At 42.6% G+C, this 27,254-nt stretch overlaps 1 protein-coding gene across 1 annotated transcript in view; it reads left to right on the forward strand.

Annotated features, from left to right (window-relative positions):
• The first annotated feature begins 927 nt into the window (after positions 1-927).
• Positions 928-27,254, forward strand: part of LOC135527458 (beta-catenin-like protein 1) — a 40,905-nt gene continuing 14,578 nt past the window's right edge. The window contains exons 1-13 of the mRNA XM_064955978.1: positions 928-941; positions 1,174-1,354; positions 4,562-4,668; positions 9,229-9,368; positions 9,565-9,662; positions 10,812-10,905; positions 11,507-11,598; positions 11,806-11,878; positions 12,317-12,375; positions 13,745-13,893; positions 16,315-16,496; positions 23,720-23,817; positions 24,085-24,165. Of these exons, the coding sequence (XP_064812050.1) occupies positions 928-941; positions 1,174-1,354; positions 4,562-4,668; positions 9,229-9,368; positions 9,565-9,662; positions 10,812-10,905; positions 11,507-11,598; positions 11,806-11,878; positions 12,317-12,375; positions 13,745-13,893; positions 16,315-16,496; positions 23,720-23,817; positions 24,085-24,165 (1,368 nt within the window). The remainder of the gene's footprint in view (positions 942-1,173; positions 1,355-4,561; positions 4,669-9,228; positions 9,369-9,564; positions 9,663-10,811; positions 10,906-11,506; positions 11,599-11,805; positions 11,879-12,316; positions 12,376-13,744; positions 13,894-16,314; positions 16,497-23,719; positions 23,818-24,084; positions 24,166-27,254) is intronic.

A 27,254-nucleotide genomic window follows, 5' to 3' on the forward strand; every position in this document is an offset into this window, starting at 1 on the left:
CCACTACTGTTCCATTGATGTGGATAGGGGGGTGTTCCCTCTGCTGTTTCCTGAAGTCCACAATCATTTCCTTAGTTTTGTTGACGTTGAGTGTGAGGTTATTTTCCTGACACCACACTCCGAGGGCCCTCACCTCCCCCCTGTAGGCCGTCTCGTCGTTGTTGGTAATCAAGCCTACCACTGTTGTGTCGTCCGCAAACTTGATGATTGAGTTGGAGGCGTGCGTGGCCACGCAGTCGTGGGTGAACAGGGAGTACAGGAGAGGGCTCAGAACGCACCCTTGTGGGGCCCCAGTGTTGAGGATCAGCAGGGTGGAGATGTTGTTGCCTACCCTCACCACCTAGTGGCGGCCCGTCAGGAAGTCCAGTACCCAGTTGCACAGGGCGGGGTCGAGACCCAAGGTCTCGAGCTTGATGACGAGCTTGGAGGGTACTATGGTGTTAAATTCCGAGCTGTAGTCGAGAACAGCATTCTCACATAGGTATTCCTCTTGTCCAGATGGGTTAGGGCAGTGTGCAGTGTGGTTGAGATTGCATTGTCTGTTCAAGATTGGATCCCCCGAGCTGACAAGGTGAAAATCTGTCCTTCTGCCCCTGAACAAGGCAGTTAACCCTAGGCTGTCATTGAAAAGAAGAATGTGTTCTTAACTGACTTGCCTAGTTAAATAAAGATTAAATAAAGGTGTGAAGAAAAAATAATAATAAAAAAAAAAATTGCCGCCCAAGAATACCGATTTCCGATTGTTATGAAAACCTGAAATCGGCCCTGATTAATTGGCCACACCTCTACTTTAGAATTCGGCAGTTCTGTTCTGTGAGCTTGTGTGGCTAACCACTTCTCGGCAGAGCCGTTGTTTGAAAGGTGGCATCTAATGACAGTACCACATTGAAAGTCACTGAGCTCTTCAGTAAGGCCAATGTGTTTGCTATGGAGATTGCATGGTTGTGTGCTCAATTTTTTACACCTGTCAGCAATGGGTGTGGAATACACAGATTTGAATTTGTCCACATACTTTTGGCCATAGTGTGTATCAGAAAATCAAGTGCTATTGCATGTAAAGATGAATGCATTTGCTACATTATTAACTGTTTGCTTTGGATACATTGCAAAACCTTATGACTTGACAGCCCTGTTTTGATGTACCTGCTCAACATGGTATGATCTTCATTGTAGCCTGACGGGGGCAAAGCGTCTGCGGGATGATGATGATGATGGTGATGACCCCAGAAGCAAGAAGGTTGGCAGAGACCTGGCCAGACGTCTGGAGAGAGATGACGGTGAGGACCCGAGTAGTGACAGGAAGAGGATACTGGAGAAACTCATGGATGATGATGAGGATGCAGACGACCAAGAGGTGGGCAAAGTTTTACTGACATAAAATCAATCAAATCAAATTGTCATATGCACCGAATAAACAGGTGAAATACTTACTTATACAAGCCCTTAACCAACAATGCAGTTTAAAAAACAAGAATAAGAAATAAGAGGAACTAATTAAAGTAATTAAAGAGCAGCAGTAAAATAACAATAGCAAGACAATATACAGGGGGTACCGGTAATGAGTCAATGTGCAGGGGCACCAGTAAGTGGAGGTAATTGAGGTAATAAGTACATGTAGGTAGAGTTATTAAAGCGACTATGCATCGATAATAACAGAGTAACAATGGTGTAAAAGAGGGGGCAGCAATGCAAATATTCTGGGTAGCCACTTGATTAGATGTTCAGGAGTCTTATGGCTAGGGGGTAGAAGCCTCTTGGACCTAGACTTGGCGCTCCGGTACAGCTTGCCGTGCTGTAGCAGAGAGAACAGTCTATGATAGTCTACGAATAGGGTGGATGGATCATTTTTAGGGCCTTCCTCTGACACCGCCTGGTATAGAGGTACTGGATGGCAGGAAGCTTGGCCACAGTGATGTACTGGGCTGTACGCACTACCCTCTGTAGTAGTGATTGGAGGCCGAGCGTTGCCATACCAGGCAGTGATGCAACCAGTCAGAATGCTCTCGATGGTGCAGCTATATAACCTTATGAGGATCTGAGGATCCATGCCAAATCTTTTCAGTCTCCTGAGGGGAATACGTTTTGTCGTGTCCTCTTCACGACTGTCTTGATGTGCTTGGACCATGTTAGTTTGTTGGTGATGTGGACACCAAGGAACTTGAAGCTCTCGATCTGCTCCACTGCAGACCTGTCGATGAGAATGGGGGTGTGCTCGGTCTTCCTTTTCCTGTAGTCCACAATCATCTCCTTAGTCTTGATCACGTTGAGGGAGAGGTTGTTATCCTGGCACCACATGGCCAGATCTGTCGGTGATCAGGCCGAGCACTGTTGTTATCGGCAAATTTAATGATGGTGTTGAAGTTGTGCCTGGCCGTGCTGTGCCGAGTGAACAGGAAGTACAGGACGGAACTTAGCACGCACCCCTGAAGGGCCCCCGGTGATGAGGATCAGCGTGGCAGATGTGTTGTTACCGACCCTTACAGTTGCCGAGGGAGGTGTTTAGTCCCTGGGTCCTTAGCTTATTGATGAGCTTTGGTGTTGAACGCTGAGTGTTGAACGCTGAGCTGTAGTCAATGAATGGCATTCTCACATAGGGCATTTGCAAATTGGCTACAGAAGTGAGTGCTTCTGGTCGTTAGTCGTTTAGGCAGGTTACCTTAGTATTCTTGGGCACAGGGACTATGGTAGTCTGCTTAATGTGAGTCTGGAAGGAGAGTTTACAGTCTAACCAGACACCTAGGTATTTGTGGTTGTCCACGTATTCCGAGCCGTCCAGAGTCGTGATGCTAGACGGGCGAGTAGGTGCGGGCAGTGATCGGTTGAATAGCATGCATTTAGTTTTACTTGCGTTTAAGAGCAGTTGGAAAGCTGTATGGCATTGAAGCTCATCTGGAGGTTAGTTAACACAGTGTCCAAAGAGGCACCAGAAGTATACAGAATGGTGTCGTCTGCGTAGAAGTGTACCAGAGAATCACCAGTGTACCAGAGAATCACCAGCAGCAAGAGCAACATCATTGATGTATACAGAGAAGAGAGTCAGCCCGAGGATTGAACCCTGTGGCACACCCATAGAGAATGCCAGAGGCCCGGACAACAGGCCCTCCGATTTGACACACTGAACTTTATTAGAGAAGTAGTTGGTAAACCATGCGAGACAATCATTTGAGAAACCAAGGCTGTCGAGTCTGCCGATAAGAATGTGGTGATTGACAGAGTCGAAGGCCTTGGCCAGGTCGATGAATACTGCTGCACAGTAATGTCTCTTATCGATTGTGGTTATGATGTCGTTTAGGACCTTGAGCGTGGCTGATGTGCACCCATAATCAGCTCTGAAACCAGATTGCATAGAGGAGACGATGCGGTGGGATTCAAAATGGTTGTTTATTTGTTTGTTAACTTGGCTTTCGAAGACCTTCGAAGACAGAGTAGGATACATATATGTCTGTAGCAGTTTGGGTCTAGAGTGTCTCCCCCTTTGAAGAGGGGGATGACCGCGGCAGCTTTCCAATCTTTGGGAATCTCAGACGATACGAAAGAGAGGTTGAACAGGCTAGTAATAGGGGCTGCAACAATTTCGGCAGATAATTTTAGAACGAGAGTGTCCAGATTGTCTAGCCCGGCTGATTTGTTGGGGTCCAGATTTTGCAGCTCTTTCAGAACATCACCTATCTGGATCTGGGTAAAGGAGAAATGGTGGGGGCTTTGGCGAGTTGCTGTGGATGGTGCCGGGCAGTTGACCGGGGTAGGGTTGCCAGGTGGAAAGCATGGCCAGCCGTAGAGAAATGCTTATTGAAATTCTCAATTATAGTGGATTTATCGGTGGTGAGTGTTTCCTAGCCTCAGTGCAGTGGGCAGCTGGGAGGAGGTGCTCTTATTCTCTATGGACTTTACAGTGTCCCAGAACTTTTTTGAGTTTGTACTACAGGATGCAAATTTCTGTTTGAAAAAGCTAGCCTTCGCTTTCTTAACTGCCTGTATATATTTGTTCCTAACTTCCCTGAAAACCTGCATATCACGGGGGCTATTCGATGCTAATGCAGAACGCCACAGGATGTTTTTGTGCTGGTCAAGGGCAGACATTTCTGGAGTGAACCAGGGACTATATCTATTCCTAGTGCTACATTTTTTGAATGGGGCATGCTTATTTAAGATGGTGAGGTAGGCACTTTTAAAGAATAGCCAGGCATCATCTACTGACGGGATGAGGTCAATGTCATTCCAGGATACCCCGGCCAGGTCAATTAGAAAGGCCTGCTCACAGAAGTGTTTTAGGGAGCGTTTGACAGTGATGAGGGGTGGACGTTTGGTCGCAGACCCATTACGGATGCAGGCAATGAGTAATCGTTGTTCGGATGTCCAGAAGTTATTTTCGGTGGTAAGAGACGGTAGCAGCAACATTATGTACAAAATAAGTAAAAACCAAAAAGTTGCAAACTAACAGAAAATCAGTTGATTAGGAACACTTAAAACATCAGCCATCTTCTCTCGTGCTGATCTTGTTCCTAAAATAATTTTTTGTTGTCTTGGTTACACTTTTCACAAAAGGGCACTCTGTTTTCAGGGTGAACCAGTGGATGAGAGTTCGGTGAAGAAAATGATCCTGACCTTTGAAAAAAGGTCTTACAAAAACCAAGAGCTGAGGATAAAGTTCCCAGACACGCCGGGGAGGTGAGTTAATGAGGGACATTTATACGTAAGACTGTGACGGTCATGGAACTTTGGATGACTTTATATTTGAGATTCTTCAAAGTAGTCACCCTTTGCCTTGATGACAGCTTTGCACACTCTTGGCATTCTCTCAACCAGCTTCACGAGGTAGTCACCTGGAATGCATTTCAATTAACAGGCATGCCTAGTTAAAAGTAAATTAGATTTTCTTTCCTTAATGTGTTTGAGCCAATCAGTAGGGTTATGACAAGGTAGGAAGAAGAAGAGCCCTATTTGGTCAAATATCAAGTCCATTTTATGGCAAGAACAGCTCAAATAAGCAAAGATAAATGACTTTAAGAAATGAAGGTCAGTTAATCCAGAAAATTTCAAGAACTTTGAAAGTTTCATCATGGGAAGTTGCAAAATCCATCAAGCGCTATGATGAAACTGGCTCTCATTAGGACCGCCACAGGACAGGAACACCCAGAGTTACCTCTACTGCAGATGACAAGTTCTTCAGAGTTAAAACCTGTTAGGGCAAGGCGTTCCCCAAGGGGAACTCCACCCCCCCCCTCATTCAGCTGAAAAGGTGGCACAGGGAATTCAAAAATAATCTTTAGAAATATTTAACTTTCACACATTAACAAGTCCAATACCTCAAATGAAAGATAAACATCTTGTTCATCTACCCATCATGTCAGATTTTTAAAATGTTTTACAGCGAAAACACAACATATATTTATGTTAGACCACCACCAAATCAAAGGAAAAACGCAGCCATTTTTTCCAGCCAAAGATAATATCACAAAAGCAGGATTAGAGATAAAATGAATCACTAACCTTTTGAAAATCTTCATCAGATGACAGTCATATGACATGTTACACGGTACATTTATGTTTTGTTCGATAATATGCATTTTGATATCCACAAATCTCGGTTTACATTGATGCCATGTTCAGAAATTCCTCCAAAATATCCGGAGGAATTATAGAAAGCTACGCCAGATACCAGAAATACTCATCATAAACTTTGACTAAAGATACATGTTCTACATATAATTAAAGATACACTGGTTCTTAATGCAACTGCTGTGTCAGATTTTTTAAAAATCGTTACGGAAAAAGCCTTACATTGCAATAATCTGAGACGGCGCTCAGACGTAACAGTATTTCTCCGCCATGTTGGAGTCAACAGAAATACAAAATTATAACATAAATATTCCCTTACCTTTGATCTTTCATCAGAATGTAGTGCAAGGATTCCTGGTTCCACAATAAATTGTTGTTTTGTTCCATAATGTCCAATACTAGTGTCCAAGTAGCTGCGTTTGCTATCACTTTCAGCTCATGTGCCCGAAAACTGACTGCTGGTCCAAGATAACTCGCACGAAAACTTCCAAAAGATATATTCCAGGTCGAATAAACTGTTCAAACTAAGTAGAGAATCAATCTTCAGGATGTTATTATTATATATATATCCAATAACGTTCCAACCGGATCATACGTTTTCAGCTGCAGCCAAATGGAACAGCGGTAGCACCCACAGAGAAATGCGCCACAGGAAAATGGCATTCTGTCGGGACACTGACTATTTCCCCTCCCATTCGGTCAAATTTCACAGCAAATGCTCCATTCCACTTTCTACTGAATGAGGACATCTAGTGGAAGGCGTAGGAAATGCTTCCAGATCCATATCTTGTTGGGAAAGGAGGGGGCGATGACGTCTAAGTTGTCCCAACTTTCAAAATTTCACTTCTTGTTTGGAAGATTGCCTGCCCTATGAGTTCTGTTTTACTCACAGACATAATTCAAACAGAGAAGTTTTAGAAACTTCAGTGTTTTCTATCCAATAGTAATAATAAATGCATATATTAGCAATCTAGGACAGAGTAGGATGCAGTTCACTATGGGCACGCAATTCATCCAAAGTGAAAATACTGCCCCCTATCCTCAACAAGTTTTAACTGCACCTCAGATTGCATCCCAAATAAATGCTTCACAGAGTTCAAGTAAGACACATCTCAACATCAACTGTTCAGAGAATCAGGCCTTCATGGTCGAATTGCTGCAAAGAAACCACTACTAAAGGACACCAATAAGAAGATACTTGCTTGGGCTATGAAACACGAGCAATGGAGATTAGACAGGTGGAAATCTGTCCTTTTGTCTGATGACTCCAAATTCCAACCGCCATTTCTTTGTAAAACGCAGAGTAGGTGAACGGATGATCTCTGCATGTGTGGTTCCCACCGTGAATCATGGAGGATGTGTCGGGGTGCTTTGCTGTTGACCCTGTCTGTGATTTATTTAGAATTCTAGGCACACTTAACCAGCATGATTATCACAGCATTCTGCAGCAATACACCATCCCATCTGGTTTGTGCTTAGTGGGACTATCACTTCAACAGGGCAATGACCTAACACACCTCCATAGTAGAGAGAATAATTTATTTCAGCTTTAAATTCTTTCATCACATTCCCAGTGGTTCAGAAGTTTACATACACTCAATTAGTATTTGGTAGAATTGCTTTTAAATTGTTTAACTTGGGTCAAACATTTTGGGTAGCCTTCCACAAGCTTCCCACAATAAATTGGCTAAATTTTGTCCCGTGCCTCCTGACAGAGCTGGTGTAACGGAGTCAGGTTTGTAGGCCTCCTTGCTCGCACACGCCTTTTCAGTTCTGCCCACACATTTTCTATAGGATTGAGGTCAGGGCTTTGTGATGGCCACTCCAATACCTTGACTTTGTTGTCCTTAAGCCATTTTGCCACAAATTTGGAAGTATGCTTGGGGTCATTGTCCATTTGGAAGACCCATTTGCAACCAAGCTTTAACTTCCTGACTGATGTCTTGAGATGTTGCTTCAATATATCCACATAATTTTCATCACTCATGATGCCATCTATTTTGTGAAGTGCACCAGTCCCTCTAGCAGCAAAGCACCTCCACAACACGATGCTGCCACTACCGTGCTTCAATTGCACCTCTTTGTCCATGTGCAATTGCAAACCGTAGTCTGGCTTTTTTATGGCGGTTTTGGAGAAGTGGCTTTTCAGATTATGTCAATATAGGACTCGTTTTACTGTGGATATAGTAACTTTTGTACCTGTTTCCTCTAGCATCTTCATAAGGTCCTTTGCTGTTGTTCTGGGATTGATTTGCACTTTTTGCACCAAAGTACTTTCATCTCTAGGAGACAGAACGCATCTCCTTCCTGAGCAGTATGACTGCTGCGTGGTTCCATGGTGTTTATACTTGCGTACTATTGTTGGTACAGATGAACGTGTTACCTTCAGGCGTTTGAAAATTGCTCCCAAGGATGAACAAGACTTGTGGAGGTCTACAATTTTTTTTTCTGAGGTCTTGGATGATTTCTTTAGATTTTCCCATGATGTCAAGCAGAGAGGCACTGAGTTTGAAGGTAGGCCTTGAAATACATCCAACAGGAAATGTGTGGAGTGGTTGAAAAACTAGTTTTAATGACTCCACCCTAAGTGTATGTATGTAAACTTCTGACTTCAACTATGTGTGTATGTATGTATATTTATTTTAAGAGGTACATTTTCTCCCCCACTCCTGACTGCATGGGCTGCTGCTGTAGGGTAGATTGAAGATAACAGGTTAGGACAAGTTAGGATTCCATGTAGAAACTTTTAGAATATTAACAGGTTTATGTGACGTGCCGTTGCGAAATACCAGCGCCGTTGCTAACTAGCATAGCTGGTTCCATTGCGGCGAAGAGTTGTGGGATATTGGAATCCTCTTATCGTAACCTTCGGGTGCGTTTGTAAATTTGCTTTGGCAATCTACTCCAATATCAGAGCACTCTTGTTTGTGTGACAGAGTGCAGAATAACTGATGAATTTACGAACGCACAACACCTGTTGAATTTGACAGATCAGTAAACGTCAGACAAAAAAACGGAAATAAGTTGTTGCTAGCAGCACAGTTATTATCCCCAACGCTCTAGATAACAGTCCAACCAGCTCTACTAGGGCGAGTAAAATAGTCAGTGAGGTGTTCTCTCATTTGTGTCTGGCAGTAGCTAGCAAGCTAGCCATCTTTAGCCAGTTAAATTGGGTGCTTGACTGCCTTTAGGTCAGAATGCTTGCACACTTTTTCCCCTAGACCAGAGCGTCCAGTGTGCACTCTGAATAATCCAAGAGCGTAATAGACTAAATTTGCGCACAGATAATCTGACAACGCTCTGAGTGCACTCTGAGCGCACTCACACTTCAGAGTGAATTTACAAACGCACCCGTAGTCATCTTCAACCTAGACTTCAGGGGGGAGGGGGGGGGGGGGCGTTGCCTAGGCACCGACGACTCTTGTTAAAACAGGTATGACTTATTTTATTTTCATGGCAGTCTTCATCCATTACCGTCGGTTTCACGTTTATACGGTAATCGTGCCAGCCCTAGTTATACATGAAGTATTCATGCATTTGTCTTATAAAGGTATCATTATTTTTTTAAGGGTAAATTGATCTGCTCCAGTCTTTAATTACATGACATTGCATTCAACAAGTCTGGATTTATTTTCTATTTCTGACATAATTTATTATGCCTCTGCTCAGGTTCATGGAAACAGAGCTGGATCTGAATGACATCATCCAGGAGATGCATGTCATTGCCACCATGCCTGATCTCTACCACCTCTTGGTGGAGCTCAATGCTGTCCATTCCCTGCTGGGCTTACTCAGCCACGAGAACACAGATATCCTTTCCTTCAAAGATGGCTTACTGGGCATCATTCACCGTTAAATTCAGTTAATTTACCTGCACTTGTTAAACCATTTACTAATGCCATTCTATGCATTTTACCTTGAATAAGGCTACTAATGATTCAAATCTGAACCTAGAAAAAATCAAACATATTAATACCCACTTTAAAAATCCTTAGCCTCTCCTACATATTGCCATTGCAGTGGTTGATTTGTTACAAGAGCTGACGGACATCGACACACTTCATGAAAGTGAGGAGGGCGCGGAAGTACTCATAGACTCTTTGGTGAGTCCATTTTGTTTGTATACAATCTAGTCATGGCTAGCAGCCATTTTGTGTTATTTCTCATCCCCCCTACAACCATATTGATGCGGATGATAAACTCAGTAGATTAAAAGCAGATTCAATCCCAGCCAATGTCCATTGCCTTAGTGAAAATGGTCGGTCTTAAGGCGTCCGCATGCTTCCCATCCAAAACAACTTGTGCATATATTATGACAACACCACTTTGTGACGTTTGTGTTAGTTCTGGTCTTCAGCAAGTTTTTTTTTTGGCTGTTTGTTCCAAAGAAAAATCTTGAGGCGAGCCAAATTTCAGAGCTGAAGTCTACGCCCTTCGTCGGTCATTGGTCAACAGTAGGGATCCTTCAATAAAGTGTTTGTTGCCATTCAACGATAGATGACTCGTTTTCATGCATATTTTTTCACTCAAGAAATACTGCACTGAACATCCTAGATGTAAAATTGTGCGACTAAGATCTCTGCAAAAACTGCAAAATTAATGACAGATTTCTTGAGTTGTCTTAGATTAATTCTGACTTTAAAAAAAAATATATATTACATTTATTCTCCCCAATTTTGTGGTATCCAATTGTTAGTAATTACTATCTTGTCTCATCGCTACAACTCCCGTACAGGCTTGGGAGAGACGAAGGTCAAAAGCAATTCGTCCTCCGAAACACAACCCAACCAAGCCGCACTGCTTCTTATCACAGCGCATCCAACCCGGAAGCCAGCCACACCAATGTGTCGGAGGAAACACCGTGCACCTGGCGATTTTGAGGAAGTGTATACTGGCTACGGCGTCTCAAGATGGACAAACATAACTTTTGCATGGTCTTTCTAGCTAAGGTCTTTTATGGGAGTATGCGAGCACACTCGTTCGTTTCCAAATGAAGCATGCGGAAGCCTTAGCCCTCCCTTTGCACTCACTTTGACAGCAGCAAAGTTATTGGCGGTTTTCTGGAAAAGGTTGAGTACCCCATCATAATGTCGGCTGACATTTAGAAAGACCAAGGAGGCAAAGGTCAAATCACTCTGGTCTTATGACTTATAAGTTAGCAACGGAAATTAGGCCTGAGCCTTTGTTGTCACTCAACCACACAGTATTCCATAATGCTGTGATAAACAGCCTGTCTTCTTCTTTAACTGTAGCTGGAGGGACAGGTTGTGGCCCTTCTGGTGCAGAACATGGAGAGGCTGGATGAGCAGGTGAAGGAGGAGGCAGATGGAGTCTACAACACATTAGGTAAGACCCACTGCAGAATGATTGGACAAAATATGGGGATTATTTAAATGTTTGTAAATGCTGGCGTGGAGCAGTTTTAGCCCATAGTCTAAAAATCTGTTTGTCATATCATGTCCTAACGGTTTGTGAATCAGTGGGATGCCCTCCACTCTATTCACATAGAAGAAACACGTGCCGATTATTTAATCATTACATTTGGGCTCAGTGCTCCTAGTGTTTTGATGGCGTCTTATCAAGGCAGTTCTCCAGGCTTGAATAAGCCTTTTGTCTGCTTCGTGGTTGGGGCTCAGAGGCTCATGTCCTCCAGGATGGTGTCTGCTGTCTGCTCAGCTGGAATTAGTGATAAAGGCTTCCCTCTTCTCCAGCAGGCCTATATTGCTCCCTCTCCTTGTCCTTCTGTCGTCTCTCTGCCCCCCCTCCCCATCTTTACTTCTCTCTCTCTCTGGGGTTTTGCCGACCTTCTCCTGGCTGATTGAGGAATAAGGTGTCTCAGACGGCTTTATAATGCAAGTATTAGCAAAGGAATCTGAGACCTCTATACTTCTCAGCGAGGTGCTGTCATAATCTGAAAGTCTCATTCGCCTCTATTCTCTCCCATCAGCCATCATTGAGAACATGGCAGAGTTCAGGCCTGGCCTGTGCACAGAAGCAGCTCAGCAAGGACTCATGCAGTGGTTGCTAAAGAGATTAAAGGTGAGGATATGACTGAAAATGACACAATCCATGGTTTATGATGCTTTAAGTAGAGGTTTTTGCAGGCTGGTTCGGTATGTCTCATTGAAAATGTCTGTTCTAGACCTGTACCTACAGTACAGCATATAGGCTTTCAATTGCTCATGCTGTCACTGATTTTGGCATTAACCCCCCCCCCACCCCCCCCCCACCCTTTCTCTCTTTCAGGCAAAGATTCCATTCGATGCTAACAAGCTGTACTGCAGTGAAATCTTGGCTATCTTGCTTCAAAACAATGACAGTAAATTTTCAGCCCTTTCTCCTCTACTTGCTGTACAAAGTGATGAAAACTGCTCTAGTCGAATGGGTTATTGTCGAATAAACATTTCCACAGAGGTGGTTGGTGTGATTACTCTGTCTGTGGACCAAAATTGTAGAGTAACATGACTGGTTAAAGTATACTTTTGTTAGTTTGAGTGGCTAGGTCCAGAAGGCCTTGTGGTGCTGCTGGATGACAGTCAGGCACCATGTCCAGAACAATAATGCACTGGGCCACATTGATATTCTGTCCTATCTAATTTTCTTCTCTGTCTCCCCCTCTGAGTGAGTTTAGCTGCCTGGGTTGGTTGTGCTGCCTCGATCGATCCAAAATATTGTCCACAATATTTTAAGTTTCTCTCTCTCTCTCTCTCTCTCTCTCTCTCTCACGCTCTCTCTACACCTACCTACCTACCTCCAGGCACCAGGGAGCTCTTGGGGGAGCTAGATGGGATTGACGTTTTACTGCAGCAGCTCTCTGTAAGACTCCTAGGGATTTTACCAACCTGTCTGTTCACACTTTCTACTGCTCCTCCTTCTCTCTCTGATTCATCATTGTCTCTCTCACACACACCTTACATCACACATTTCAGCAGCTCATAAGAACGGTGTGTTCTTTACAGTAGTGATCTAGCCATACCCACTTCATCCTCACATGAACACAACCTCAGTTAGATTAGCCTTATGTGCAGGATTCTTTTGGCTATGTATTATAATATTTGATATATTCAAGGTCTCCAGTATAATGCTGTCTAATGCAAATTAATAAGATTTTGAAATGTAACTTGATGCTAGACAGATCTTCTGCTTTGCTTTGTAAGTCTCTCCACCTTGTTGGCGATGCCGGTTGCAAGGATTTCAGTGTGTCCTTAGTTCCGAGGGCAATGATATTGTACTTTTAAAAACTAGATGACTACTTTCAAATTCAGAAAGGATGTTTGTGATTTTTTAAACTTTTTTTTTTTAACTTTCTGTTTGCTCAATGACATTCAAATCAGAGTTCCTCCCTTCTAAACTCCTCTGTGGTATTGTGCTCCATACAGTCAAAGACAAGTTCAATTTAAGAAGACCACGAGTGGGGCTTTTGTTGCTCAATCAAACTTGTGCTGATTCAAAAAATTATTCTATAAGCCTAATGGACATATGCTCAAACTCACACACTTTTGATTGACTTAAACAGCTGCAAATTATCACTATCAGTGTCACCAACAAAAGTGTAAACAATAGGCCTATAGCAAATGCAGCGTATGTCATTAATTTCTCACATGCAAAAGGGACTTTTCGGTAGTGCTCAAAGCACTACTTCCATGAGAGCAGCATTTATTTTTTCAACTCGAAACAATGAGCTCAATCCTCCATGACAACAAAATCATAACCAGAGTAGGCTAATAAATCTTTATTATAAATCCTTATTTCCAAGTCCTGTTTTTGAAGATCAATTGATGTTATATTATTTGGAATGACTGTCAGATTTCCAGACTTTGGTTTGTAATGTAAAGAGAGCATAATTGTATTATTACTATTATTGTCTGTTGTAGAAACCAATGGATTAATACATAACCAACCCATAAAGTAAAATGCAACATCCATTTATGGCCAGCTATGTAAACCCTTAACATCTATTTATCCCACAATAGATGTTGTTCAATTGGTAATTTTAACTTTTGTCTTCTCCTAATGCCTCCTAAGGGGAAGTCATCTAAAATTAAGTAATCAGATTACATTACTCGGAAGTGTTATGTTACTGATAAGTGTTGGACAGGGACAGGTAACTAATAACTAACGGATTACATTTAGAAAGTAACCTACCCAACCCTGGTGATGAACTGTGGGTGTCATTCTACTTCAGGTGTTCAAGCGCCACAACCCAGCCACGGCAGAGGAGCAGGAGATGATGGAGAACCTGTTTGATGCCCTGTGCTCCTGTCTGATGCTGGCTGCCAACCAGGACCGCTTCCTCAGGGGAGAGGGTCTGCAGCTTATGAACCTCATGCTTAGGTAAAGACCTTGATGTTGAACACCTCCACACACCTCACAGGAGGTACTTGGCTTGGATCTAGGCCTTTTTTAAACCCTGCTTTCAATTCACACTGGTCACTAGTGATCTGATATCTAAGTAGGGATTTACAGTGCATTCGGAAAGTATTCAGTTCTCTTCACTTTATCCACATTTTTGTTATGTTACAGCCTTATTTTAAAACTGATTTAAATTAAATGTTTTTCCTCATCAATCTACACACACTACCACACACTACCACATAATGACAAAGCGAAAACCAGGTTTTTAGAAATTATTGCTAATGTATTAAAAATAAATGACTATCACATTTACACACGTATTCAGACCCTTTACTTTGTTGACAGTAAAGCCATGAGTCTTCTTGGGTATGACGCTACAAGCTTGGCACACCTTTATTTGGGGAGTTTCTCCCATCCTTCTCTGCAGATGTTCACAAGCTCTGTCAGGTTGGATGGGGAGTGTCGCTGCTCAGATATTTTCAGGTCTCTCCAGAGATGTTCGACTGGGTTCAAGTCTGGGCTCTGGCTGGCCCACTCAATGACATTTAGAGATTTGCCCCGAAGCCACTCCTGCATTGTCTTGGCTGTGTGCTTAGGGTCGTTGTCCTGTTAGACTAGGGCGAAGGTTCACCTTCCAAGGTCCTGAGTGCTCTGGAGCAGATTTTCATCAAGGATCACTCTGTACTTTGCTCTGTTAATCTTTTACTCGATCCTGTCTATTCTTCCAGCCCCTGCCACTGAAAACACCCCCACTGCATGATGTTGCCACCACCATGCTTCACCGTAGGGATGGTTTCCTCCAGATGTGACACTTGGCATTCAGGCCAAAGAGTTCAATCTTGATCTGTGCCTCGACACAATCCTGTCTTGGAGCTCCACAGACAATTCCTTCAACCTCATGGCTTGGTTTTTGCTCTGACATGCACGGTCATCTGTGGGACCTTATATAGACAGGTGTGTGCCTTTCCAAATCATGTTAAATCAATTGAATCCATCAAGTTGTAAAAACATCTCAAGGATGATTAATGGAAACAGGATGTACCTGAGCTCAATTTCCAGTCTCGTAGCAAAGGGTCTGTATACTTATGTAAATAAGGTATTTATGTTTATTTTGAATACATTTGCAACAATTTCTAAACTTGTTTTCGCTTTGTCATAATTGGGTATTGTGTGTAGATTGATGAGGAAAAACATGTATTTAATCAATTTTAGAATAAGGCTGTAACGTAACAAACTGTGGGATAAGTGAAGGGGTCTGAATACTTTCCGAATGCACTGTATGTACATAGACAGGGTTGAGTGTCTTTTTTCACAAAACATATCTCTGACTCTATTCAGCTGCCAGTCCAGTCAATCAGTCGACACGGCGCTAGAGCACCACGACATTGACCTTAAAGAGCAATAAATAGACGTTACACGCATTTATGAAACCCTCCATGCCCAAGCTCTAATCATCATGCCGACGCCTGGCAGACAGCTGGATTTACACACATCGACATCTATACTGAACAAAAGTATAAGCGGAACATGGATTTATGGATTTCACGTGACTGGGAATACAGATGTGCATCTGTTGGTCACAGATACCTTAATAAACATGGGCCTCGTGATTTTCGCTCCTTCAAAACTTGAGACACCTGTGGCATTGTGTGAGAAAACTGTACATTTTACAGTGGCGTTTTATGTCCCCAGCACAGGGTGCACCTGTGTAATGATCATGCTGTTTAATAATCTTCTTGATATGCCACACCTGTCAGGTGGATGGATTATCTTGGCAAAGGAGAAATGGTCATTAACAGGGAAGTAAAAAAAAAAAAAGCTTGTTGTGCATATGGAACATTTCTGTGATCATTTATTTCAGTTCATTAAACATGGGACCAACACTTTACATGTTGCATTCATATTTTTGTTCAGTATAATTATAGAAATGCAAAACTCACTTTTATATCATCCACAGGAGAAAGCTTTCCGAATGGGTTATCTAGGGAGGAACGTGTAACTCTCTCTTCACTTCCCTTGAGATTCACAGAATCAGAAGTTCTGCACCTCTGCTTCAATACTTTTCTCTCTTTCTGTAGAGGTTAGGCTTTATCAAGGGGTTTGCAATATGAGCTTAGAAACACGGTTGAAGGCATCTTAATAATTGCCTCTGCATTCTTAAAACCCTTTTAACTTTGTCAAAAAAAATACTACCTCCATAAGCTGCAGAAACGTTGTGTTATGAGGAGTTATCTTTAAAGGACTGCCAATAGATTTAGATAACGGAGAGGGACTCCATGTTGCTAGGTCACTAAGTCTGTGTGCCTGGCAAAAGTCCATCATGAACATGCTGTGAGCTAGCTATTGTGCCAGAGATAGTTGAGCCCTTCTGAAATGTTTATTTTTTTGTACACTTCCCAGGGAAAAGAAAATGTCTCGGACCAGTGCTCTGAAGGTCTTAGACCACGGCATGATTGGCCCAGAGGGTTCTGATGACTGCCACAAGTTTGTGGACATCCTGGGCCTGAGGAACATCTTCCCCCTGTTCATGAAGACCCCTAAAAAGATGAGGAAAGCTGGGACCGTAGACAAAGAACATGAAGGTTTACTAATTTCTCTATAAACTCCAAATTTCCATTGGAAACAAGAAATTATTGTTTGTCTGAAGTTACATTACAGTAGATATTTCCTCAGCAAAATCTGCAAAAGCTTACAACTGTCCCACTGAGTACCCAAAACACAATTTGCCATGGCAGGAGATCGAATCAGGTTTGTTTCATGGCTTTTTAGTCTGTCGATTTGTTATCAATATAGCTTTGACTCATTTGTTTGATTTTCTTCTCAGAAACCACACTTGCGTTGTGAAATAAGAAAATGCTTATCAGCCACCCTCCCCTCCCCCTTTTGAGGTGGTCAACCAACAGGAAAACATCTCTCTCTCTCTAATTATATTTCATACGTCCTGACAGCCCACCCAAGGTGAACAAATTGGCTTCCTTTGTCTGTCTCCTTCATCTGGGGGACAGAATGAATTAACCTGAGACCTGCAGAATAGCCTGAGATAACAGGGCCTGCTAAAGCTTATCCCCCTGGTGCTCCCACTGATGAACCTCCCACTAGTCACAGCCAAGCCAGCCAGCCATGAAGTATGGTTACACTGCTGTGTCCCGCTTTTAATGCTGAGAGTAATTGTATGCTGATGCAGGAGGACATCTAGGTTATAGAACAGTAGACTACCGCTAGTAACGTACCCTTGGACTATAATAATCCTTTTCATATGCCTAGACATGTTCCTAATGCTTAGCATAATTTATTGACTAAGATGTGTCCTTACAACATTTGTGTTTTTATATATTATGAGTGACAACCAATTATATAGTAGTGTAAGCACTATTATAGCACTTTTGCAACATTTTGAGTCGTGGCTCTTTCATAATATAGCAGTGCCATTTTAGAATGCATATTAAATTGCTATTGTTTTGAGGGCATATGATTTCCACATGACCATAGGATTTGTCATATAGCATGTGACAATAATTAGACCTAGAGTGGATCCTCCTTTGCTGTAATTGAAAAACGGATGCGAAAATTGGTTCTGAAGAATAACACAATGCAGTCATAGATTAATGAATTATCAGCGGCTACACATGAGTGTAAGTAATTAAGAGGCAAAGCGCTCTCCAAACCCCTCTCTCTATCATATACAGAGAGATTGATCCCCGTGAAATCGCCTCTGAAAATATACTGCGGCCCAATGGCTGCGAATTGTCAGACATTTTTATACAAAAGATAATCAAGAGAAGATGTTATAAGAAAATATTGCAGATAGCTGATAGCCTGCCTTTTTAGGTCTGTATTCATTTCCATGTCCTAATGTTGTGCACAGATTGAATGAGATTCTAGATGTACAGACAGTGGCAGACTATATTTAGCAAGCTAATGATGCACACCGTGTGGTAGAACAGAAGTAAACAGCTCATTTACATCCAGCAGCACAATAGTTTTGACCACAGCCCTTTTTATAGTCTGTTTTGTTTTCCTTTGATGTTGAGTTAATGCCTTGGAGTGTTTCTTTAATGTCTCTCTGATTCCCGTTTCCACGTCATACTGAAATGACAGAAGAGGAGCTGTAGTAGATGTGTTTCTAGGAGATCACTTTGTTTCAAGTGATCGGTCTAGTTGACAATTATTGTGATCAGTGGACAATATCACACTGGTTTTAATCTACCAGTAGTCTCAATCCTTTGAACTCAAGCTGGATGAATAGTTGCTGTATTACAGCCCTGTTCAGTCTCTTGTGTTGTCAATGAAGGATTATGATAATGGGAACTCATGCATACCTGCATACAAATCTCTTTTGAATTGGTTTGAAACTTGGTCAATCCATTTCATTGTTGCTGATACCCAGCAGTGATAGGAGCCATAGTGTAGGCATCACATGGGTGTCGACAATCAAAATACCTTATGAAGTACAGCCCAGCCATGTCAGTGAATTGTTCCCCTGGACTATTCTAGTCAGGTATAGTGGGATCCTCAGACCGTATAGATGGGAGCCTGTACTTTGCAGAGGTGCCTGTGGCCTACTCTTAAGGGTTGATTGCTTTCCTCAGGGCACGGCTGGTTCTGGTTCAATCTCTCCCCAGCGAAGAGCTGTCAGGACCTGTCACCCTTAACCTCTACTGCTCCTCTGAGCTCAATTGCAGCGTGGCCCTCTTTGCTATTTGCATGTTAACTTAAAGCTGAGATCTGCATTAGGTGAAAAATCGCCGCTGGCTGCCCCAGGCACATTTGTTATTGTTTTTATGAAACGACAGAGAGGAGCTCCAGCATGAAGGTAACAAAAATGAAAATGTAGTACATACTCTACTGTTAAATCGAGAGTGCAATGATGTCCGACACCCTTGTTGTAATATCAAAAACAGACGTGGCATTATCACCACTACGGATTCTAACTTTAATGGCTGCTCCAGGTTGACGTGTCACAGTTTTTCTTTGTAGATTATATTTTCAATAGGTGTTGATCATGGTAATACAGCAGTAACATGGACCATTTCTTTGTCAAATTGTGTCACCTTGTTCTGGTTCTCTTGGACTGGAACAGAAAGTCTCTGGTACTTGAAGCTCCTCACCCATGAATCTGATCACCATTCTAGACTGAGACTGTTCACAGCCGACGCTATGCTAGCTCTCCCAGAGATTGGTATTATTTCCTCATTCATGTTTTTCACTTGTCCACCACTCTGCTGCAGGGGCTGTGATATGGAAAGCATTGTGTTGTTCTCTCCTGCTGCTGATTTTATGGAAGATGGGGCACTATGGATTGGCATGGTGGTAGTGGGGTGGCGGTGTAGTCTTTTTAAAAAAGTTGATGATGAGTTATGCGTTTCCTCTCATTATTCACCAAGGAGGAGAGGAGGCAGTTGGAGCTGGTCAAGCACACTGCTGCATTGAGCAACTCTCTGACAAGGAACACAAACCGGCTGTGCGCGTGCGCCATTGTGCATATATTTATTTTGACCCCCCACAACAAACGCGATCCCGACATGCATGTTAAAATATCAAAACAAACTCTGAACCAATTACATAGTTTGGGAACAGGTCCAAAAGCATTAAACATAGTTAGTTTACACTTGCCAGCTAATTTCTCCTATTTAGCTAGCTTGCTGTTGCTAGCTAATTTGTCCTGGGATATAAACATTGAGTTGTTATTTTACCTGAAGTGCACAAGGTCCTCTACTCTGACAAATAATCCGCACATAAAACGGTCAACCGAGTCATTTCTAGTAGTCTCTCCTCCATCCAGGCTTTTTTATCGTTTAACTTATATGGTGATTGGCATCTAAACTTTCATAGTATTACTTATATTTTAGCCTGTGGCAACGTAGACGCTTGTTGACGCGTGCGAGCGAGCAGCATGGGTACAATAATTGAATAACAGATTTCTAAATTTATTTTGCAACACTCGCACACGCGATGTGGGCGAGCGGTGTGGAGAGCCTATGAGAAACCAGCAGCAGAAGCAACCATGCTGCTCCTCTATCAATTGGGAGACCGGAGACCAACATTGCAGTCTATAGTATGCTATGTCTTGTTGTGATGTGCCTTTTGAGAGCTTCAAGTCCCTTGGTATCCACATCAACAACAAAGTAAAATGGTCCAAACACCAAGATAGTTGTGAAGAGGGCAAGACAAAGCCTATTCCCCCTCAGGAAACTAAAAAGATGTGGCATGGGTCCTGAGATCCTCAAAAGGTTCTACAGTTGCAACATCTAGAGCATCCTGACTGGTTGCATCACTGCCTGGTACGGCAATTGCTCAGCCTCTGACCGCAAGGCACTACATAGGGTAGTGCGTATGGCCCAGTACATCACTGGGGCTAAGCTGCCTGCCATCCAGTACCTCCACACCAGGCGGTGTCAGAGGAAGGCCCTAAAAATGGTCAAAGACCCCAGCCACCCCATTCATAGACTGTTCTCTCTACTTCCGCATGGCAAGCGGTACCGGAGTACCAAGTCTAGGACAAAAAGGCTTCTCAACAGTTTTTACCCCCAAGCCATAAGACTCCTGAACAGGCAATCAAATGGCTACCCGGACTATTTGGATTGTGCGCCCCCCCATTTTTTACACTGCTGCTGCTACTCTCTGTTCATCATATATGCATAGTCACTTTAACCATATCTACATGTACATACTACCTCAATCAGCCTGACTAACCGGTGTCTGTATGTACTACCTTTATAGCCTCGCTACTGTATATAGCCTTTTTACTGTTTTATTTCTTTACTTACCTATTGTTCACTTAATACCTGTTTTGCACTATTGGTTAGAGCCTGTAAGTAAGCATTTCACTGTAAGGTCTACACCTCTTGTATTCGGCGCACGTGACAAAGAAACTTTGATTTGATGTAGATTTTTTGGGGGGGGGGTTACATCTCTTACACTGAGATGCAGTACCTTAGACAACTGCGCCACTTGGGAGGCCAATAATAAATACAAAAATCCCCATCAAAATCTGTCAGTTTGACATGGGCAGATACGGTGGATTGAGATCTCTGTCGTCCTTCCACATCTACGGTGGAAAGTGGCCAAGCTACAGCGGTGTTTGTTGACCATGAGACATCCTGAAATCGTTTTTTTCTCATGAAAATGTCTGTTCCATCTGAACAGTTTGGAGTACAAACTAATATGACCACTCTGGAAAGACGAGACTCTCACGAATAGGATGGTGTTCTCCATTGACTCGTCTGATGTGCCAACTTCTGTAGCGTCCGAACCATCATGGGACTCATCTGAAGGTAACTGATAGCGGTAAAAAAAAAAAATTGTGACCAACCCCCAATTTGTTCACTGAAATTACATTGGTCTGCCGGATGTTTTATAGAATCGTGATACGGAGAGAGTTGGATAAATCATTAACAATACAGTTAATCAACCATACTGTATTAAAAAAAATGAAGCACGTTCACCCATTCCTTTTATTTCGACACTAGTTGAAATAATGAAGACCCTCTATTCTTCTTTGAAAGCATTTAGACAAACAACCCCTCAGTTGCACCAACCACGTGGAACCATCCAAGTGTGGGTACAGAAAGTGGCCTGACGGGTGGCAAGGTTTTGCTTTGTGCAATTTACTGTAACAGGAACCCTTCAAAACCAAACAAACCAATAGGATTACATGCCGTAAGTAGGCCTAAAACCTGCAGTAGGCTATTTATCGGCAGAGATTCATAATATAAGTTACATACATTTAATGGAGCTGTTATTACTGCTAGGTGTTCAAGCTGAAGCCTTCTATCACTTGTTGTGTAATGATCAGGCTGTGGAATGTCACACTGCGACCATGGCCCTGTGGCTAATGGCTTTTCTCATTGAGGGGCTCTGGAGTGTGCCGTAGTGAAGACACTCATTCACAGACCTCATCCTCCTATCCTGATAACAGAGAGGAGCAGGTCTGGCCTAGGGTAAAGGCCAGGGCTGCATCTGAAATGGAAACCTATACCTGATATAGTGCACTACTTATGACCAGGGCCCATGGCTTTTGTTAAAAGTATTGAACTATATAAGGAATAGGGTGGCATTTTAAGACACAACCCAAGTGGTATTGTAACACACTCAGACTTTGAGTTGAACTGCCACCGATTGCAGACCAGTGCTTCTTCCACAGCCTTCTGCAGCTCAGCCCAGGGAGTCTTTGCAGTGGTCCCAGTCCTTCACCAGAGGCACTTCTTATACTAGCTTTAATGATGTCCTATTTTACCCATCCAGCCATCACACTCCCACTGTGCCCATGTGACACTGGTCCTCTGGAGATGGGGAGCGCTGAGACAGCACTTCCTTTCTGTGGTGCTGTTTGATGTACATGCTGCCTCTGTTTGTTTACTTCCTGAATTTGATGTCCCTCTTATTGTACAGTATTTAGTGGGGAAATAGGCCTATCACTGTGACTGCCAAAATATGAGTTTATAATAAGAGGGTAGGTGATATTTTTCCATTGAAATGTATATCTTTGGTCATGTATATATATCTTTGGTCACCTTGCTCAGTTGTTTGGCTGTTCATTTTCATTTAAAAAAAGCTGAATATTTCTGATCAGCATGGTGTAGCTCCTAAAGCTTGAGAAGTGACAGCAACTCCCATGCCATCAGTAGTCTAACGACACCCCCTCACTGGATGACAAGGGTATGTCTTAATCAGCATCGATCTTGTGCACCTGTTTGTGTAGAGTGCCCAGTAGCGATCAATAACATCCCACGGTGGTGTCAAGGTGCTGACAACAATTACCACTCGGCCTATGTTGACAAACTAATGTCCCCGGAAGTTGTATTTGCCTCATTATGTGTAGACAGTCCACTTGTTAATATTAGCTTAAGATGGTAAAACCTATCATAATAAACACAAACAGTTAATTATAAAACTAGTGAATAGAGTTGTGGGCTTGCTTTGTATGGCATTTATCTCTCTTGCAAAATGTGTTGATAAGTGGCACATGGGAGAGCATTATTGAGCACCTTCCTGAAGATGAGTCTTAAACCAAAATAGAATCAAGTCTTGTGCTTGTTGCTTAGCAACTTCCAAGATAAATTGAACTTAGAAATTGACCTCTTATTAATTGTCAAATTACAGTTTCATATCAGCATGTCACTGTTATTTTTCCGTCTTTTGTTTTAGTATTTTGTGTGTGGCCTATTCATAAGCATATTATTTTGTCAGATTTAGGTCTAAATGTCAGATGCAGGTGTAAGCTGGAACAAAAGTGATGTGTCACTGGGGTAGAGTAAATGTTCTGTGAAGTGTGTTTTGGTTATTAGGTTAACAATAGCACTCGTAGGACCAATTGCCTTTTGTTACTAATTTTTTCAATTAACCAGAGATTTTGGAGCACAGGCTCATTAAATGGCCACACACCCTATACAGAAGGGCTTTTTATCACCACCAGAAAATTATATTCAATGACAAGCATAACGGTTGTGGAACATTACAGCAAGGCTTTAATGAAAATTGATTTTTAAATTTTATTACTTTGTATTTTTTCCCTGCTAAGATTTTCCATGCTTATCTCTGCATAGTAATAGCAAATTATCAGTCCTAATCATTGTGTTTCCATTCCTGCCACTGCCAGACTGTAACCTGATCTTTGAATATAATCCGTTTTACAATAGTCTGTTGCTCCTATGAATTTTGAAAATGCATATTATTTTTACGTACAGTATAATAATAGCACTGTGGGTTCAGTAACACGAGGCTACTTCTAACACCTCATGAAGATTAAGCTGAGCTACCTTGGTGAAGCCACAGTGGAACTGATATTGTTATTTTCCCTTTGCAGAACACGTGTGTTCCATCATAGCTTCCTGCCTGCGGAACTTGAAAGCCCAGCAGAGGACGAGGCTCCTCAGCAAGTTCACAGAGAATGACTGTGAGAAGGTGAGATCTTCACAGATCCACAACTGTGCAGATAAAAAAAATTATATATATTTATTAAAGTTCATAAGGAATAATGTGCCCCATTGTTCGGGTTTTGCATGTTAAGTTCTCGAGACAACAGTCTACCTGAGTAGTTCTACAGACACGGTCATAGACATACTACATGCCTGCCTCTGACTGTCTAAATTCTATTTTCTCCCTACCTGGGGATTTTGTATGCATAGTTCCTTGTATTGGTGTCTGATGTCTTCTCCCTCTGTCCTACAGGTTGATAGACTGATGGAGCTGCATTTTAAGTACCTGGAAGCTGTTCAGCTGGCTGACAAGAGGATTGAAGGAGAGAAACATGTAAGGGTCCTATCCCCCTCCGCTACCGACAGCCTGCATTCTAACCTCGGCTGACAATAATTCTGAAACAAGGGCAGATAAGTGTCCATATAAGAAGAGTCATTTTAGATAGACTTGTAATTGTCACGACTTCAGGACTAGGGGCAAGCTTGGAGAGAGGCTGGAATCCTTGATTTAAATCCAATGCCCAAATATAATGTTATTATCTACGTTTAACTCCCCAGCCTCTGCTGCATGGACCCACTCAGAATATGTTGCTGTGTGAGGGTTATGTCTGCTTGCTTTTTGTGGCTGGAATCCCCCTCCATTGTTACAGGCAGAGATGCCCAATGAGATCCGATCAGCCACAGGTAAGCAAGGCAGTGTTTGTCAGTGAGTCTGATACCCTGTGATCCCAGAGAATGTGTGAGGCCCAGACTGTGCTGTGCTCCCTCAGCCAGATGGAAAGAGCCAGATAAGAGAATTATCTTCTCCAGCAGGAGAGAGAGAACAGGAGAAGGTAGTTTTAAGAGGGAGATGGCTTTAAGATTCATATCTGATGAGAAATTATTTTATTTGACCCCGATTTGATTTGACATTGTAAATTAAAGGGTGACAGCTTGACACGGCTTGACATTCCCCATTACTTTTGAGTGCAAGTATGACCAAGTGACACCCAAAGAACACATTTTCTGTCTTCACTATCTTGATGCACATGGATAGCCCTAGTACATTGTTCAAAGTAAGAATGTATTTAGGTTCATTACAGATTGAAGAAATGTAGGTAACTAATACTAAGTATGTTATTTCAGTCCTGGCTGGGATCTTCTCTCATGTCTTCAATCTATAAAGATGCCATTTCCTGCTGTGTCCTGTGCCCCTTCCACTTCCTTTGTACAACTGGCTGCCGTCAGCAGTTCTGTTTTTATTAGTCCACTCTCGTTCAGGTGTTATTTTTTTCGGGTAAAATGTTTTCCTCTTCTACTCCTCAGGAGTATACCTCTCGTCATCAGAGGAGTCCTCCGGACCGGAATTTAATAAGCTGCTTATTCCCCCTCCCTCATCCCTCTTTCTTGGTGATAATAATGATGCTCTTGGAAATTGATTAAAGTAAAACATGTCTGAGACTGACCACAATATGGCAAAATTCCTCAGTGCAGTACTGAGAACCTGGAAATATCAGTTGTTTGCATTTGATTAAACTCATCTCATCTTCTATGTAAAGGTTGTGTTAAGGCACTAGTCCCCACGTCTGCCCCCCCAACTCCTCACCCACTCTCTCCCCCCTCTCTCTCATTTCTGCTTTCGAGGCAGGCCGAGGCAGAGGGATGACGGTGCTAAGTTGCTGTGAAATTGATTAGCGCCGACAAGTAATTACAGCTGTAGCCCCTGTCAGGTTAGTCAGGTCTCTGCTGACTGCAGGCAGGGAACGAGGAGTAGTCTAACTACCTGCAGCTCCTCTAGTAGCCACACTATCCTAGTGGTCATGCTATAGAGATACAGGGCTGCACATTCTACATGCAAACAGCATTCATACAGTAACTTGCGAAAGTGTTCACCCCCTTGGCATTTTTCCTATGTTTTTGCCTTACAGGCTGGTAGTAAAATAGATTGTTATTTACACAACATGCCTACCACTTTGAAGAAATAAGATTTTAAAAAACAGAACTTGAGTGTGCATAACTATTCATCCCCCCCAAAGTCAGTACTTTGTAGAGCCACCTTTTGCAGCAATTACAGCTGCAAGTCACTTGGAGTATGTCTCTTTAAGCTTGGCACATCTACCCACTGGGATTTTTGCCCCTTCTTCAAGGCAAACCTGTTCCAGCTCCTTCAAGTTGGATGGGTTCTGCTTGTGTACAGCGATCTTTAAGTCATACCACAGATTCTCAATTGGATTGAAGTCTGGGCTTTGACTAGGCCATTTAAAAAATAAAAAAAAGTAGGGACTGGGAAACTGGTCAGAATTGAAGGATGCAGCTAAATACTGGGAACTTGTTGAGGGAAATCGGTTTCAGTCTGCCAGAGATTTGAGACTGGGACGGAGGTTCACCTTCCAGCAGGACAATGACCCTAAGCATACTGCTAAAGCAAAACGAGTGGTTTAAATTTTTTTTTTTTTTAAATGGCCTAGTCAAAGCCCAGACTTCAATCCAATTGAGAATCTGTGGTATGACTTAAAGATCACTGTACACAAGCAGAACCCATCCAACTTGAAGGAGCTGGAACAGGTTTGCCTTGAAGAAGGGGCAAAAATCCCAGTGGGTAGATGTGCCAAGCCGATACAGCATGATGCTTCCACCACCATGCTTCACTCTAGGGATGTTCTCGGGGTGATGAGGTGATGGGTTTGCGCCAGACATAGCGTTTTCCTTGTTGGCCAGAAAGCTCCATTTTAGTCTCATCTGACCAGAGTACCTTCTTCCATATCTTTGGTGAGTCACCCACATGACTTTTGGTGAACACCAAATGTGTTTGCTTATTATTTTCTTTAAGCAATGGCTTTCTTCTGGCCACTCTTCTGTATAGCCCAGCTCTGTGGAGTGTACTGCTTAAGTGGTCCTATGGACAGATACTCCAATCTCCGCTGTGGAGCTTTGCAGCTCCTTCAGGGTTATCTTTGGTCTCTTTGTAGCCTTTCTGATTAATGCCCTCCTTGCCTGGTCTGTGTGTTTTGGTGGGCAGCCCTCTCTTGGCGGGTTTGTTGTGATGCCATATTCTTTCCATTTTTTAATAATGGATGTAATGGTGTGGGATGTTCAAATTCTCAGATATTTTTTTTATAACCCAACCCTGATCTGTACTTCTCCACAACTTTGTCCCAGATTTGTTTGGAGAGCTCCTTGGTCTTCATGGTGCCACTTGCTTAGTGGTATTGCGGGCACTGGGGCCTTTCAGAACAGCGGTGTATTTATATACTGAGATCATGTGACTCTTAAATAAAGTCCACCTGTGTCCAATCTAACTAATTATGTGATTTCTGAAGGTAATTGGTTGCACGAGATCTTATTTAGAGGCTTCATAGAAAAGGGGGTATGCACGCACCACACTTCCGCTTTTTTATTTTTTAGAAACAAGTTTTTTTTTTTTTCACTTCATTAAATTTTGTG

This window comes from Oncorhynchus masou, chromosome 33 (genome assembly GCF_036934945.1).
Source record: "Oncorhynchus masou masou isolate Uvic2021 chromosome 33, UVic_Omas_1.1, whole genome shotgun sequence".
NCBI lineage: Eukaryota > Metazoa > Chordata > Actinopteri > Salmoniformes > Salmonidae > Oncorhynchus > Oncorhynchus masou.